Here is a 15821-nt window from a genome sequence, read left to right as displayed (position 1 = left end):
TCCAGAATCAGTACCCCGATCCTGCTTTCTCCCCATATCCCTTGATTCCGTTAGCCCTAAGGGCTATATCTAACTCTAACTCTCTCTCGAAAAGAGTGACCCCGTCTCATCCTTCTAAATTCCAGTGAATACAAGCCCAGTCGACTCATTCTTTCATCATATGCCAATCCCACCATCCTGGGAATTAACCTGGAGAACGTACGCCGCACTCCCTCAATGGCAAGAATGTCTTTCCACAAATTAGGAGCCCTTGTGGCTAAAGGGATCAGGGGTTATGGAGAGAAGGCAGGTACAGGATACTGAGTTGGATGATCAGCCATGATCATATTGAATGGCGGTGCAGGCTCGAAGGGCCGAATGGCCTACTCCTGCACCTATTTTCTATGTCTATGTCTAAAACTGCACACAATACTCCAGGTGTGTTCTCACCAGGGCCCTGTACAACAGCAGTAAGGCCTCCTTGCTCCTATACTCAAATCCTCTTGCCATGAAGGCCAACATGCCATTAGCTTTCTTCACTGCACTTACCACCAAAGTGGATAACCTCACATTTATCCACATTATACTGCATCTGCCAACCTTCTGCCCACTCACCCAACCTATCCAAGACACCCTGCAGCCTCATAGCATCCTCCTCGCAGCTCACACTGTCATCCGCAAACTTGGAGATGTTACATTTAATTGGTTTGTCCAAATCGTTAATATATATTGTAAATAACTGGGGTCCCAGCACTGAGCCTTGCGGTACCCCACTACTCACTGCCGGAAACCGGAGCTCCCATAGAAAACCCACACGGTACAAACTCCGTGCAGACAGCACCCATAGTCGGGGTCAAACCTGGTTCTCTGGCGCTGTAAGCCAGCCACTCTACCACTGCGTCACTTGTGTGGAAACTTGTGGGAGATGAGGATTAACCTCCAGGATTCTCTGTGAGCAACTGAGTGAAAAATCACAAGGACCACTTTAGTTTATTCTTATTCTAAGTTTAGTTTATAGTCACGTGGACCGAGGTACAGTGAAAGCTAGAGCGGTCCTGACCTACCATCCACAGAGCGGTCCTGACCTACCATCTTTCTCATTGGAGACCATCGAACTCTTTAATCGGTCTTTACTGGACTTTATCTTGCACTAAACATTATTCCCTTCATCCTGTATCTACACCGCAGACGGCTTGTAATCATGTATGGTCTTTCCACTGACTAGATAGCACACAACAAAAAAACTTTTAATTTCGTTTACATAGATTATATAGATAGATTACATACAAGATAGGTGCAGGATTCGGCTCTTCGAGCCAGCAGCACCATTCAATATGACCATGGCTGATCATCCAAAATCAGTACCCTGTTCCGGCTTTTTCCCCATATCCCTTGATTCCCTTAGCCCTAAGAACTAAATCTAACTCTCTCTTGAAAACATCCAGTGAATTGGCCTCCATGTGGCAGAGAATTCTTCACATCCTTAGTTCTCTTCACTAAAATGTGGCAGAGAATTCCACATATTCACAACTCTCTGGGTGAAAAAGTTTTTCCTCATCTCAGTACTAAATGGCCTACCCCTTATTCTTAAACTGTGACCCCCTGGTTCTGGACTTCCCCAACATCGGGAACATTTTTCCTACATCTACCCTGTCCAATCCTCTAAGAATTTTATATGTTTCTATAATATATCCTTTCATCCTTCTAAATTCAAGTGAATACAAGCCCAGCCGACCCATTCTTTCATCATACGTTAGTTCCGTCATCCCGGGAATTAACGTGGTGGACCTACGCTGCATTCTCTCCAACATTGCACACAATACTCCAGGTGCGGACTCACCAGGGCCTTGTACAACTGCAGTAGGACCTCCTTGCTCCAAAACTCAAATCCTCTTGCATTGAAGACCAACTTTCTTCACTGCCTGCTGTACCTGCATGCTTACTTTCAGTGACTGATGTACAAGCCCACCCAGGTCTCGTTGCCCCTCCCCTTCTCCTAATCTGACACCATTCAGATAATAATCTGCCTTCCTGTTCTTGCCACCTCTCGTATCTAGAGAGCACCCCTAACCTACCATCTCCTCATTGAAGACCCTCAGACTATTTTTAACCAAACTTTACTGGACTTTATTCTGCAGTAAACGCTGTGCCCTTTATGTTGTATCTGTGAAAGGTTTGTTTGGATAGTCTTTCTGCTGATTGGATAGCACGCAACAAAAAAGCTTTTCACCGTACCTCGGTCAAAGTGACATTAAACTAAACTAAATTAAAAGCTTTTTGTTGCGTGCTATCCAGTCAGTGAAAAGACTGCACGTGAATACATGTGTTTACATTATTTATATATATATATATATATATATATAATTATATATATCTATACTAGACCAAGTGCAGACCCGTTGGGTCTGTTCCCCCAACGTGCGGTTGTGGGGTGGGAGGCGGCATGCAGCGTCACACACACTAACTATACCCCCCCCCGCACTCACGCTAATTACCCCCCTTGATATTATATGAATATTATTAATTTGCTCCTTTTACCCCATAACCACCCTATCTACTGACGCATAGCCCCCAACTTGCAGTCACATCTGGGGAGGGGGGGTAGAGAGTGAGGGCAGAGAGAGAAGGGGCAGAGACACAGAGAGAGGGGCAAGAGGGAGAGGGGGGGGGCGAGGAGGAGAAGAGGGAGGGTGGGTGAGAGGGGAAAGGTGGGGGTGGAGGGGAGGAGAGAGAGAGGGTGAGAGGGAGAGGGGAGGGGGGGAGGTGAGGAGCAGGGAGGGTGGAGGGAAGGGGGTAGGGGTGTGGGGAGGGGAGTTTAGGGGAGGGATGGTGGGGGAGGGGAGGAGTGGGAGAAAAAGAGGGGAGAAAGAGAGGGGGGGGGAGAGAGGAGAGGGGGGGGAGAGAGGAGAGGAGAGGGGGAGAGAGGAGAGGAGAGGGGGAGAGAGGAGAGGGGGAGAGAGGAGAGGAGAGGGGGAGCGAGGAGAGGAGAGGGGGAGAGGAGAGGAGAGGGAGAGAGGAGGGGGGAGAGAGGAGAGGGAGAGAGGAGAGGGGGGGAGAGAGGAGAGGGGGAGAGAGGGAGAGAGGATGGGGGGGGAGAGAGGAGGGGAGGAGAGAGGAGGGGGGAGAGGAGAGGGGGAGAGAGGAGAGAGGAGGGAGAGAGGAGAGGGGGGGGAGAGAGGAGAGGGGGGGGGAGAGGAGGGGTGGGGGAGAGAGGAGAGGGGGAGGGAGAGAGGAGGGGGGAGAGAGGAGAGAGGAGGGGAGGAGGGGGAGGAGAGAGGAGGGGGGGAGAGGAGAGGGGGGAGAGAGGAGGGGGGGGAGGGGAGAGGGAGGAGAGAGAGGAGAGGGGGGGAGAGAGGAATGGGGGAGGGGAGAGAGGGGGGAGAGGAGAGGGGGGGAGAGGAGAGGGGGGGAGAGAGGAGAGGGGGGGAGGAGAGGGGGGAGAGAGAAGAGGGTAGGGGGAAGAAGGAGAGTGGGGGGGGGGGGGGGGAGAGAGAGTGCCTTTTTATTTCAACCCAAACCCCCCGAACAACCATTTGCAGGCAGTGCTTTTTTATTTTAACCATATTTTCATTTTCAAACCACATTAAGGGTACTTACTCACAGTTGTGTGACATGTGTTCAGTGTTACTCACAGCTCAGAGAAACGTGACCCTCTGCCTTCCTCCAGCTTGCAGACACTGATTGAGGCACACCACTTCCTGGTTTTATAGTCCATCTCCCCTGCCGCCAGCAGGGGCAGCAGATAGAATGGGGAATTTTGTAAGATCATTAATATCTCTCATTTTTCATCGACTGGAAAAATCCTCGGCACACATACGGCGGAGGGGGGCTCTGAGCGAGGTGGCCAAAAATGACGGCCGTAGGTGGCGGCGTTCTCTCGAAAATCGCAGCACAGATCGCCAAAACCGGTCAAGAACAGAGTTTTAGTAATATATAGATAGATAACAAATGATGGAATATACTTGATGGGCTGAATGGCCTATTTCTGCTCCTATGACTTATGAACATGATTCTCATTCAATTCATCCAAAGTTCTGTGGTTGGATGGGGAAGAGCTATACAAAATAAAATGGTGTTGAGTTATTGCTGAGGTGTTTCTCTCCTTCCCTGCGTCGCTCACACTTTTTCTTTGCCCTTTCCTACACTCCCTGCTCCTCCCACCCTCTACCTTTCTCTAGTTGCAGGAGCTGCTGCCTCAGAAATCTCTCCTGGCGACCCCTGGGGACTGGAAGCCTCCCATGTCCCAGTCCTACCCCAGCCAGAACACGCTGATGGAAATGACCATTGGGTAAATACCTCTTGAGTTGATTATAAAGTGGTTCAGATATATTATTGTCATGTGTACAGAGGTACAACATTGTACATTATGCATACGTTGTGCCTAAATTCATAAAGAAAGAGAATAGACTTTTTGGTTTGTGATATGATTTGGTGAGATTTGAAATAGGAATGAAGTATCACAATTAGAGTCATAGAGTCATACAACATGGAAACAGGGCCCATCGGCCCATCTTGCCCACACCGACAAACATGTCCCATTTTCACTAGTCCCACCTTCCTGCGTTCCACCCATATCCTATCCTTGTACCTGTCCAAAAGTTTCTTCAACGTTGCGATATGGGGAAAAAGCCGGAACGGGGTACTGATTTTGGATCATCAGCCATGGTCATATTTAATGGCCGTGCTGGCTCGAAGGGCCGAATGGCCTACTCCTGCACCTATTTTCTATGTTTCTATGCCTCAACTACTTCCTCCGTCAGCTTGTTCCATTCACCCACCACCCTTCGTGTGAAAAAGCTGCTTCTCGGGTTCCTATTAAATCCTTCCCCACTCACCTTAAGTTGGGCCGATGGGCCTGGTTCCGCGCTGTATGACTATGACCATAACATTTCTGACTGGTGCAAGAAAGTACATGAAGTCTTTTGAAAATATAAGTAATTTATGGATGAAAACGTTTCTGTATTTCCCTTCAATATTTAACCTACATGATTATAACAGGTAAAATGGTATTGATAGACACAAGGAAGATACACATTTCCTAAAAGAAGACAATTCTCATTGAAATCCTTCCATTTGATGTGACAGTTAGCTTAAAATGTATCATTTCAACCAGGAGTAAATGATATATAGAAGAACAAAGCCCTGGGTTTTAACGTGTTTGCATATGATTATTCATAGCGTATGTGTGTTACAGATAGGTTTAAATAAATTATTTCTTGATGTAGTGCCATTTAATGGAATTTGGTCTGATCATAGTGGATCTTAAATGGTATATGCAGTCTTGTTCATCTTAAAGTATTGCAACACATACATTTGACTGTTTCTCTTTCCACAGATGCTGCTTAACCCACTGGGTATTTCCAGTACATTAATTTGTAGGTTTCAAGCATCTGCAGTATTTTAGTCTGTGTACAGCACATTCTTTCTCCGTCAAATATATTCATTATTAAATCTTTCCACCAGAATGAAGAAATTGAAGGAGGAAATGGAAGGAGTCGTTAGGGAGCTTGCTGAGAACAATCACATCCTGGAACGGTAAGTCTGGTCCATCTTCAACTACTCCATAAATGTCACAGGGGATTAGGGTGGCGCAGCGGTAGAGTTGCTGCCTTGCAGCGCCTGAAACCCGGATTTGAACCTGACTACGGGTACAGTCTGTACAGAGTTTGTACTTTCTCCCCGTGACCTCGTGGGTTTTCCTCAGGTGCTCCGGTTTCCTCCCACACTCCAAAGACTTACAGGTTTGTAGGTTCATTGGCTTTGGTAAAGAAAATTGTAAATTGTCCCTAGTGTGCAGGATAGTGTTAATGTACGGGGTTGCTGGTTTGCGCAGACTCGGTGGGCCGCAGGGCCTATTTCTGCACTGTATCTCTAAACTAAACTAGTGGGGGGCTGGCATGCATTGCCAAGGGTGGTGGTGGAGGCAGACATGATAGTGACATTTAAGAGGCTTTTAGATAGGACCATGGAAGCACAGGGAATAGAGGGATATGGATCATGTACAGGCAGATGAGATCAGTTTAACTTGGCATCGTTCAGCACAAACATTGTGGGCCAAAGGGCTTATTCTGTGCTGTACTCGTCTGTTTTATAATTTCAAAACTTAAAAGGTATTATAATGGCTAAAGGGTTAAAATTTTGCATTCATTTACTTTCTTTGATCCTGATAATTTGCTCAATGGTTCATTGGTACTTTATTTGTCACGTACCGAAGTTCAGTGAAATTCATTGTTGTACACAGTTCTGTACAGGTACCACTAATACATAACACTTGGATCCATCTTAGATAAGCATCTCAGATACAGTAGAGGTGTATAGCAGTAGCATACAGAGACAGTACAGCGAGTCGCCTGATCTGCCGCCATTTTCAAGTCTCAGTTGTTGTTCCGTGCTCTGCCGCTCCGTGCCGCTGCAAGCCGCGTCCGGTCCACGTGCTCTGCCTCTTGGAGCAGCGCCCGATCCATCCGAGCCCCAGGCTGCTGCAGGGCCTCCAGCGGCCCACTCCCCCATCGAAGCACGGCACTGCACTGCCTCCCACAGCCGGTCTGCTTACCGGCCCACTGTCCCGACTCCGACCCGCTCCTCTCCAGTTCACGGGGCGAGCAGGGGCCGGGCTCGGCGGCTTCCCTCTCCGGGTGGGTTCCCGGTTCTGCGGCGGTGAGCTAGGCCTGACGCGGGTATGGCCGCGGCACCTCCGGATGACCTGGCACAAGCGATTGAAGCTGTTCTGATGTTTGGTCTTTCATCAGGTTTGGAGCGCTGACCGTGGATGGAGGAATTCAAAGTCCCGATTGCCTGTGAACAAACTGAGGGACCATGTACTGTTTGCCTGGGTCCATCACCCTTGCACTATCAGCCTGGCACCACCCTGCTCTTTGCACTTTGTAAAACTCTCTAATGCAAATAATGGGGACTAACGAGAAATTAAATTGCATAAATAAAAAACAGACAGTATGAAGAACTGCAGATGCTGGTTTACCAAAACAAAAAGAAGGATAAAAGTGCTGGATTAACTCAGCAGGTCAGGCAGCATCTCTGGAGAACATGGATAGGTGATGTTTCAGGTCAGATCTGCATGGAAGGAGGACTCTAAATCTCAGTTTTGATTTCTGACATTTAATTTCTCAGTAGTCTCCACACCCTGTCTATAGAACTGTGGTGAAAGTCTCTGTCTGTGTCCCTAATGTTGTAAGGGATATATTCCGCTTCATGCTGCTACGGAGACACATGTATACAGTGTTGATTCTTCTTCCCTCTGGTTCGTAACAGCTGCCTGCGTTTATGTAGTGTTTGTGGAGACTGAGTTGCCCAATGATCTCTGGTGGGACAATGGGAGCCAAGCAGTAACAGGTTGGATTTGAACATGAGACCCCACTCTAAGATGTGTTATTAGATACTCTTTGAACCTGACTCATGTTCGGAGATACTGGGACATAGGAGTAGAATTAGGCCCTATGCCCATCAAGTCTACTCCGCCATTCAATCATGGCTGATCCATCTTTCCCTCTCAACCCCAGTCTCCTGCCTTCTCCCCATAACCCCTGACACATGTACTAATCAACATCCTGCCAATCTCCACTTTAAAAATATCCAATGAGTTGGCCTCAAGGGGGCGGCACAGTGGCGCAGTGATAGAGTTGCTGCCTCACAGCACCAGAGACCCGGGTTCCATCCTGACTACAGGTGCTGTCTGTACAGAGTTTGTACGTTCTCCCTGTTACCACATGGGTTTTCCCCGGATGCTCCTGTTTCCTCCCACACTCCAAAGGCGTGCAGGTTTGCAGCTTATTTGTAAATTGTCCCTAGTGTGATGGTGCTAGTTTACGGGGTGATCGCTGATTGTCGTGGACTGAAGGCCTGTTTCCACGCTGTATCACTAAATTCTGAAGAGAGCTAGGTTTTAAGAATCATAAATGTTGAGAGGTTTGGGAAAGGACTTAAAAAGCTTAGGAATTTGTCACCCAAAGCCAGGTCTACCAATGACTTCGGAAATGCCTGAGGACAGGTTTCATAAGACATAGGAGCAGAATTAGACCATTCGGCCCTTCACGTCTACAACGCCATTCAATCACTCCCGATCTATCATTCCCTCTCAACGCCATTCCCCTGCCTTCTCCCCTGAACCCCTTACTAATCAAGAACCCGTCAATCTCCGCGTTAAAAACACCCATTGACTTGTGCTCCACAGCCGCCTGTGGCACAAGACTGGACAAACTGTAGGCAGAAGGGGGTGAGGGGACCTTAGAGGAACTTGAAAACACGGGCGAGAGATTTTTAACTGGATGAGAGGTGTTGCCTAACTGGAGCCAATGTCAGCGCTGGACCTGGGTTAGATGGAGTTCAGATAACCAGTCAGAAAGTGATGGGGGATAATATTTGGTAGGCAACAGTGACTAGGACGTGTACATGCTGTATAGCTCTCGACGCTGCACCTGCCCCATACCAAGTATCCGCTAGTTTCCACTGAACTTGGAAGTGATCACTTTGTATTTCAAGTCGAGTTATAACGCTGTGACCTTATCAAAAAAAGAAACATTTCTGGCACTTTGCAAATTTTAACCTGCTGCAGTTTACAAAAGTTATATTAAACACAGACTCCAAATAATCAGATTAAATCAAAGAAAGGCTGAGCTGCCTTTGTAAACAATGTGAATATAGCCCTTTTTAATTATACTTGCGCCTGTATATAGTGTACATATTTGTATGCAAAACCTAATTGTTCAAATCTTCAATTGAACAGAATTGGCAGTGCAGATGAGAGATGTGCTGAGTTTATTTTAAAGTCGGGAAAGTTGATGCTAGCATATATTTACTGTCTGATCCCTTTACAGAAGCAGCCATTTAGTCTCTTCCTTAAAATTAAGTTCCACGTTTAACCGAGGGCGACTAAACCGTCTCCCCCACCTGGTTTGCCAGGTGAGGAGGGGGCTGTGGACCCCCAGCAGGACCACAAACAAGACATGTCAAAGGGCAGTTGAGCTTCTAGCGAGCCAACGGCCATCCACACTTCAGTAGAAGTTGCGATCACTGTCGTACATAGCGTTGTAAGGAATGATGATAAAGCACACACACCAGAATCCTGTACTTCCAGCGGTGGACGACTGCAGGAACTGGAGGCCAGAGATGTGTGGTGCGTCCGTCACCGTTCCCGTCGGAAACCAGCACCACTGCGTCGCTAATGTTTTCAACGATGATAATAATAATAATTATTAACTGAGGGAACTAAAGCACTGTACAGGTCCACCACCGATTTCCCTTGGTTCCAGAGGCTTTCTGGATTATCCATGTTGCCGAACCAACAGAACCTCTGAGAGGAGTCCAACACTTGGCCGCCTCACCCAGCCTAGGCGCCACATTTTCAGGGGGAACTTCCAGGGGGGATTTCAAGTGCTCTCGTAATTTTGTCCAGATTAAAGGAAATGCCAGCCCACCAAAATCGGTGGTGAACCTGTACCTCATTCAACTTAGCAAACAAATAATTGTATATCATTAAATCCTTGTGATCAAGAGCACATTCAATAATTTTGTTTGTGGGCCGGCATTGATTTTGAAAGCTGGGCTTAAATCAGTGGGAGATATTCTACTGGTAACTGGAATAATTGCCGTCAAAATATTTAACATTTTTCATCTTGAAGTGTGTTAATGTCTTCTAGCTCCGTGAAGACTTACACTGGTTATTTGTTCAACAAGATAATACAACCGTTTTGTTTTGCCAATCCGTTATGTCTATTTTTTGTATACAATGTACGATGGGAAACCATTTATAAAATATTAAACATCTTACATTTGCATGAACCTCTGTGTATAATGTCTCTTGCTGCTAGATTTATCACTAATTGGGATCTGCATTTATAAATGAACTGATGTTCAAGATTCAAGAGAGTTTATTGTCATGTGTCCCTGATAGGACAATGAAATTCTTGCTTTGCTTCAGCACAACAGAACATAGTAGGCATGACTACAGAACAGATCAGTGTGTCCATTTACCATTGTATAAATATATACACACATGAATAAATAAACTGATAAAGTGCAAATAACAGGTTATTAATGTTCAGAGTTTTGTCCGAGCCAAGTTTAATAATCTGATGGCTGTGGGGAAGTAGCTATTCCTGAACCTGGTCGTTGCAGTCTTCAGGCTCCTGTACCTTCTACCTGAAGGTAGCAGGGAGATGAGTGTGTGGCCAGGATGATGTGGGTCCTTAATGATGCTGCCAGCCTTTTTGAGGCAGCGACTGCGATAGATCCCCTCGATGGAAGGGAGGTCAGAGTCGATGATGGACTGGGCAGTGTTTACTACTTTTTGTAGTCTTTTCCTCTCAAGGGCGTGGTGTGGGATACAGGCTTCTCTACCTCCTGCCCAATGGTAGCAGTGAGAAGAGGGCACGGTCCAGATTGTGGAGATCCGTGATGATAGATGCCCCCTTCTTAAGGCAGCAATGCATGTAGATGCTTTTGCAGGTGGGGATGGCTGTGTCCGTGATGGACCGGGCTGAATCCACCATTCTCTGCAGCCTCTTTTGTTCATAGAAACAGAAAATAGGTGCAGGCCCTTCGAGCCTGCACCGCCATTCAATATGATCATGGCTGATCATCCAACTCAGTATCCTGTACCTGCTTTCTCTCCATACCCCCTGATCCCTTTAGCACAAGGGCCACATCTAACTCCCTCTTAAATATAGCCAATGAACTGGCCTCAACTACCTCTGTGGCAGAGAATTCCAGAGATTCACCACTCTGTGTGAAAAATGTTTTCCTCATCTCCGTCCTAAAAGATTTCCCCCTTATCCTTAAACTGTGACCCCTTGTTCTGGACTTCCCCAACATTGGGAACAATCTTCCTGCATCTAGCCTGTCCAACCCCTTAAGAATTTTGTAAGTTTCTATAAGATCCCCCCTCAATCTTCTAAATTCTAGCGAGTACAAACCGAGTCTATCCAGTCTTTCTTCATATGAAAGTCCTGACATCCCAGGAATCAGTCTGGTGAACCTTCTCTGTACTCCCTCTATGGCAAGAATGTCCTTCCTCAGATGAGGAGACCAAAACTACTCAATACTCCAGGTGTGGTCTCACCAAGACCCTGTACAACTGCAGTCGAACCTCCCTGCTCCTTTACTCAAATCCTTTTGCTATGAATGCTAACATACCATTCGCTTTCTTCACTGCCTGCTGCACCTACATGCCTAGTTTTAATGACTTGTGTACCATGACACCCAGGTCTCGTTGCATCTCCCCCTTTCCTAATCGGCCACCATTCAGACAATAGTCTACTTTCCTGTTTTTGCCATCAAAGTGGATAACCTCACATTTATCCACATTATACTGCATCTGCCATGCATTTGCCCACTCACCCAGCCTATCCAAGTCCCCTTGCAGCCTCCTAGCATCCTCCTCACAGCTAACACTGCCCGCCAGCTTCGTGTCATCCGCAAATTTGGAGATGTTGCATTCAATTCCCTGTCCAAATCATGAATATATATCGTAAATAGCTGGGGTCCCAGCACTGAGCCTTGCGGTACCCCACTAGTCACTGCCTGCCATTGTGAAAAGGACCCGTTTACTCCTACTCTTTGCTTCCTGTCTGCCAGCCAGTTCTCTATCCACATCAATACTGAACCCCCAATACCGTGTGTTTTAAGTTTGTATACTAATCTCTTATGTGGGACCTTGTCGAAAGCCTTCAGAAAGTCCAAAATAACACATCCACTGGTTCTCCCTTATCCACTCTACTAGTTACATCCTCGAAAAATTCTATAAGATTCGTCAGACATGGTTTACCTTTCATAAATCCATGCAGACTTTGTCCAATGATTTCACCACTTTCCAAATGTGCTGCTATCCCATTTTTAATAACTGATTCTACCAGTTTCCCCACTACCGACATTAGACTAACTGGTCTGTAATTCCCCGTTTTCTCTCTCCCTCCCTTTTTTAAAAAGTGGGGTTACATTAGCTACCCTTCAATCCTCAGGAACTACTCCAGAATCTAAAAAGTTTTGAAAAATTATCACTAATGCATCCACTATTTCTGGGGCTACTTCCTTAAGTACTCTGGGATGCAGCCATCTGGCCCTGGGGATTTATCAGCCTTTAATCCATTCAATTTACCTAACACCACGTCCTGGCTAACCTGGATTTCACTCAGTTCCTCTATCTCATTTGAGCCCCGGTCCCCTGCTATTTCCGGCAGATTATTTATGTCTTCCTTGGTGAAGACAGAACCAAAGTAGTTATTCAATTGGTCTGCCATGTCCTTGTTCCCCATGATCAATTCACCTGTTTCTGACTGCAAGGGACCTACATTTGTTTTAACTAATCTTTTTCTCTTCACATATCTATAAAAGCTTTTGCAGTCCGTTTTTATGTTCCCTGCCACTTTTCTTTCATAATCTATTTTCCCTTTCCTAATTAAGCCCTTTGTCCTCCTCTGCTGGACTGAATTTCTCCCAGTCCTCCGGTAGACTGTTTTTTTCTGGCTAATTTGTACGCTTCATCTTTTGTTTTGATACTATCCCTGATTTCCCTTGTTATCCACGGATGCACTACCTTCCCTGATTTATTTTTTTGCCAAACTGGGATGAACAATTGTTGTAGTTCATCCATGCAGCCTTTAAATGCCTTCCATTGCATATCCACCGTCAACCCATTAAGAATCAATTGCCAGTCTATCTTGGCCAATTCACGTCTCATACCCTCAAAGTTACCTTTCTTTAAATTCAGGACCCTTGTTTCTGAATCTCTAAACAAAACAAATCTGCTTCCTTCTCAATTTAACTTTAATGATTCAATGTACGCAGATCTGAAGAGGGGTGGAGGAAGGAACTGCAGATGTGGGTTTACACCGAAGGCAGTTGCAAAATGCTGGAGTCACTCAGTGGGTCGTGCATCATCTCTGAGTCTGAAGAGTGGTCTCGACCCGAAATGTCACCTATTCCTTTTCTCCACAGACGCTGCCTGATCCGCTGAGTTACTCCAGATTTGTGTGTATTGACCAGCAGCATCTGCAGTTGCTTGTATCTACAAGAATGTTTGTTTAATATGACAATTGGCGGAACCAGATCACATGGGAATGGGACTGTAGTGGGATGCAAACATAGACTCGATGGGCCGAACGGTAGCTTGAACCCTGGGCTCCAGCGAGCTGCTGAAGCTGCTCCATTGTCAAATTTTTTTTTTTTAAAGATGCAAATAAAGCCGGCGCGGTGACTTCCTTGAAGCTTGTGCGAGTCAGGAGTGGTTCCCGGTGCAGTTTAATGCGGCACGGGGCGTAGTAACGCGATCAGTAACCTGTCACAGCGCTCGCCGCCTCTGCTCCAACCTTCTCCCGTGTAGGAAGGGCGACTGGTGGGGGAGAGAGAGAGCGAGCAAGGGGACCACCATGAATGGTCTCCGGGTGGCCAAGAACGGGGCGCCTCACCCTCTCCCCAACAACGAGCAGAAGAGAGCCCGCAGGACGAAGGACGAGCTCAGTCCACGGGGCAAAGGCAAGAAGAAGTACCGACCACCGGACGTAAGGACCATCTTCACCGAGGAAGGAGAGCCCGGCGCCGGCCAGAGGCGAGGGGAGGGTCACTGCTTCACACAGTCGCCGGCTGCCAACGCCTGGTGTGACCTCTGCTGTCAGTTCATCTGGGAGCAGTATCTGCAATGTACAGGTCAGTCTGCCAAGACCGTTCTGCTGTATGTGCATCCCCAACACCCCCACCCCTCCCAGCTACTGCCCGGCTTGTGGCGTTTTACATTTCCAAAAACGAACTTTATTCAGAATAAGGAAAAAAAATCTCTGGGTACAAATTTAGCCAAGTACATGTATAGGACAGGTTTGGAGGGATAGGGGCCAAACACAGGCAGGTGGGACTCGTGTCCATGGGCAAGTTGGGCTGAAGGGCCTTTTTCCATGTTGTAAGACTCTTTGATTCTATTTCTCTATGTTCCGCTTTCCCCCCACATCCCAAAGACGTGTTTGTAGGTTCATTGGCCCTCTGTAAATTTTCCCTCGGGTGGATGAGAAAGTGGGATAACATGGAACTAGTGTGATGGTCAGCGCAGACTTGGTGGGCTGAAGGGCCTGTTGCCAGGCTGGATTCCTACTTTTCTAGATGAAGCAAGTTCAGTGCCAAAAAAAACTCCTCAGATAATCTCAGTGCCTATACATCCATTAGTGTCATATTCAGCAGTGTTCGTCACAATCCTTAAAGCAAGCGGCACAGTGGTGCAGCTGGTAAATCTGATGCTGCCTCACAGCGCCAGAGACCCGATTTCCATCCTCACCTCAGGTGTTGCACCGTGAGGTGTTTGCACGTTCTCCCTGTGATCACGTAGGTTTTCTCCGGGTGCTCCGGTTTCCTCCCACACTCCAAAGACTTGGTGAGCCCGAATGGCCTGTTTCCGCACTGTATCTCTAAACTAGACTAAACTAAACTGAATTATCCTTCAAAACTGGAGTGCGGAAGGAAACCGGACACCTTCGCGGGAAATCCCTTCCCTTGTTTGAGGGGGTCCCCACCAGATTCTGCCCCTCAATGTACAGCAGCGGAAGGACTCTACAGTGTGCTATTCCGGGCTTGTATTCACCGGTATGGCATTGGGCAATTCATTGATATTTTTTTCATTTTAACTTGACTCGTTAAAAATAAACCATAAATCTGTGGTGCGTCAGGTTTTCCCCAAAGAATTAATCTCAAAGAAAGTTAATTCCAGATCTGTGGGTGGACTTGATATTATTGCCAACCCCTTATTGCCCTCCACAAGGTGAAGTGAGGGAATGTGGGGAGTTTGCACAGAGGGTGGTGGGTGCCCAGAACCTGCTGCCAGGGGTGGTGGTGGTGGCAGATACAATAGCGGTGTTTAAGAGGTATTTAGATAGGCGCGTGGTTTAGCAGGGAATGGAGGGATATGGATCACGTGCTAACCAGTCAGCAGAAAGACAATACATGATTACAATCGATCCGTTTACAGTGTGCAGATACATATGTATAAATAACCATCCGGCCCGCTGTCTTTGGAATATGGGAGGAAACCGGAGCACCCGGAGGAAACCCATGCGGTCACAGGGAGAACGTGCAAACTCCACACACAGACAGCACCTGAGGTCGGGATCAAGCCCGGGTCTCTGGCGTTGTGAGGCAGCAGCTCTACCAGCTGTGCCACTGTAATGATGATGGTGAGCTGCCTTCTTGGTGAGGGAGTGCTTTTGGGGAGGTGGTTCAGGGATTTGGACCCGACAGTGTGGAAGGACCAGCGATCATCTTCCACACCATGGAGTGTGACGACAGGAGTAACCTGTAGTCAGAGTGATCCCATGCATCTGAAACCCTTAGAGTAGCAATGTTACAAAATTTTGAGATTTTAAAAATCAAGTCTGTAATTTATCCCATCAGATAAAGCATAAAAATAAGTTTAATTTGACACCTAATTCACTTTCATATCTCAAGTATTTAAAAAGTTATGGCCATTTTCATACTGGGAAATGAGCATCTTGTTCCCTATTGATTTTCTATGGACATAACAAAAAAGCTGTGATCGTGAACAGTCAAAAGCCCATAACTTTCTTAAAAATTAAGAGAACTGAATCAAATTTTCAGTTATCATAGATTGAAGCATTCTGAAACAAATATAAAATAATCTTACTTGGATGACCTGAAATTAAAGCATATAATTAGTTAGTTACCTAATTGTAGCTAATTTCAGACTTCAATTACTAGATCTAAACATCTATCCATTTCTTAATAAATGATTAACATTTTTAAATAGCCTAAATGTCCAAATAATATTCACAAATAATTCACAATAAAACATGATTTTTAAATCTCATTTACATTAATTTATAGGCCAAATGGAA

The 15821-nt window shown here is 46.5% G+C and overlaps 1 protein-coding gene across 4 annotated transcripts in view; it reads left to right on the top strand.

Moving 5' to 3' along the window:
• The window catches only part of tbk1 (TANK binding kinase 1), a 36185-nt gene extending 26411 nt beyond the window's left edge, over window positions 1–9774 (top strand). For 3 of the 4 annotated variants that reach the window (XM_033038076.1, XM_033038077.1, XM_033038074.1), the window contains exons 19-21: window positions 4158–4267; window positions 5443–5514; window positions 6729–7349. In XM_033038076.1, the coding sequence (XP_032893967.1) occupies window positions 4158–4267; window positions 5443–5514; window positions 6729–6780 (234 nt within the window). In that variant the 3' untranslated portion in view covers window positions 6781–7349. Of the gene's footprint in view, window positions 1–4157; window positions 4268–5442; window positions 5515–6728 lie in introns of all 4 variants that reach the window. The other variant, XM_033038075.1, reaches the window with a different exon arrangement.
• The last annotated feature ends 6047 nt before the right edge of the window (window positions 9775–15821 follow it).

The sequence above is a fragment of the Amblyraja radiata genome, chromosome 19, assembly GCF_010909765.2.
Source record: "Amblyraja radiata isolate CabotCenter1 chromosome 19, sAmbRad1.1.pri, whole genome shotgun sequence".
In the NCBI taxonomy this organism is placed as follows: domain Eukaryota; kingdom Metazoa; phylum Chordata; class Chondrichthyes; order Rajiformes; family Rajidae; genus Amblyraja; species Amblyraja radiata.
The sequence above is the reverse complement of the archived record's forward strand: the minus strand, read 5'-3'. Positions and strand labels throughout refer to the sequence as shown.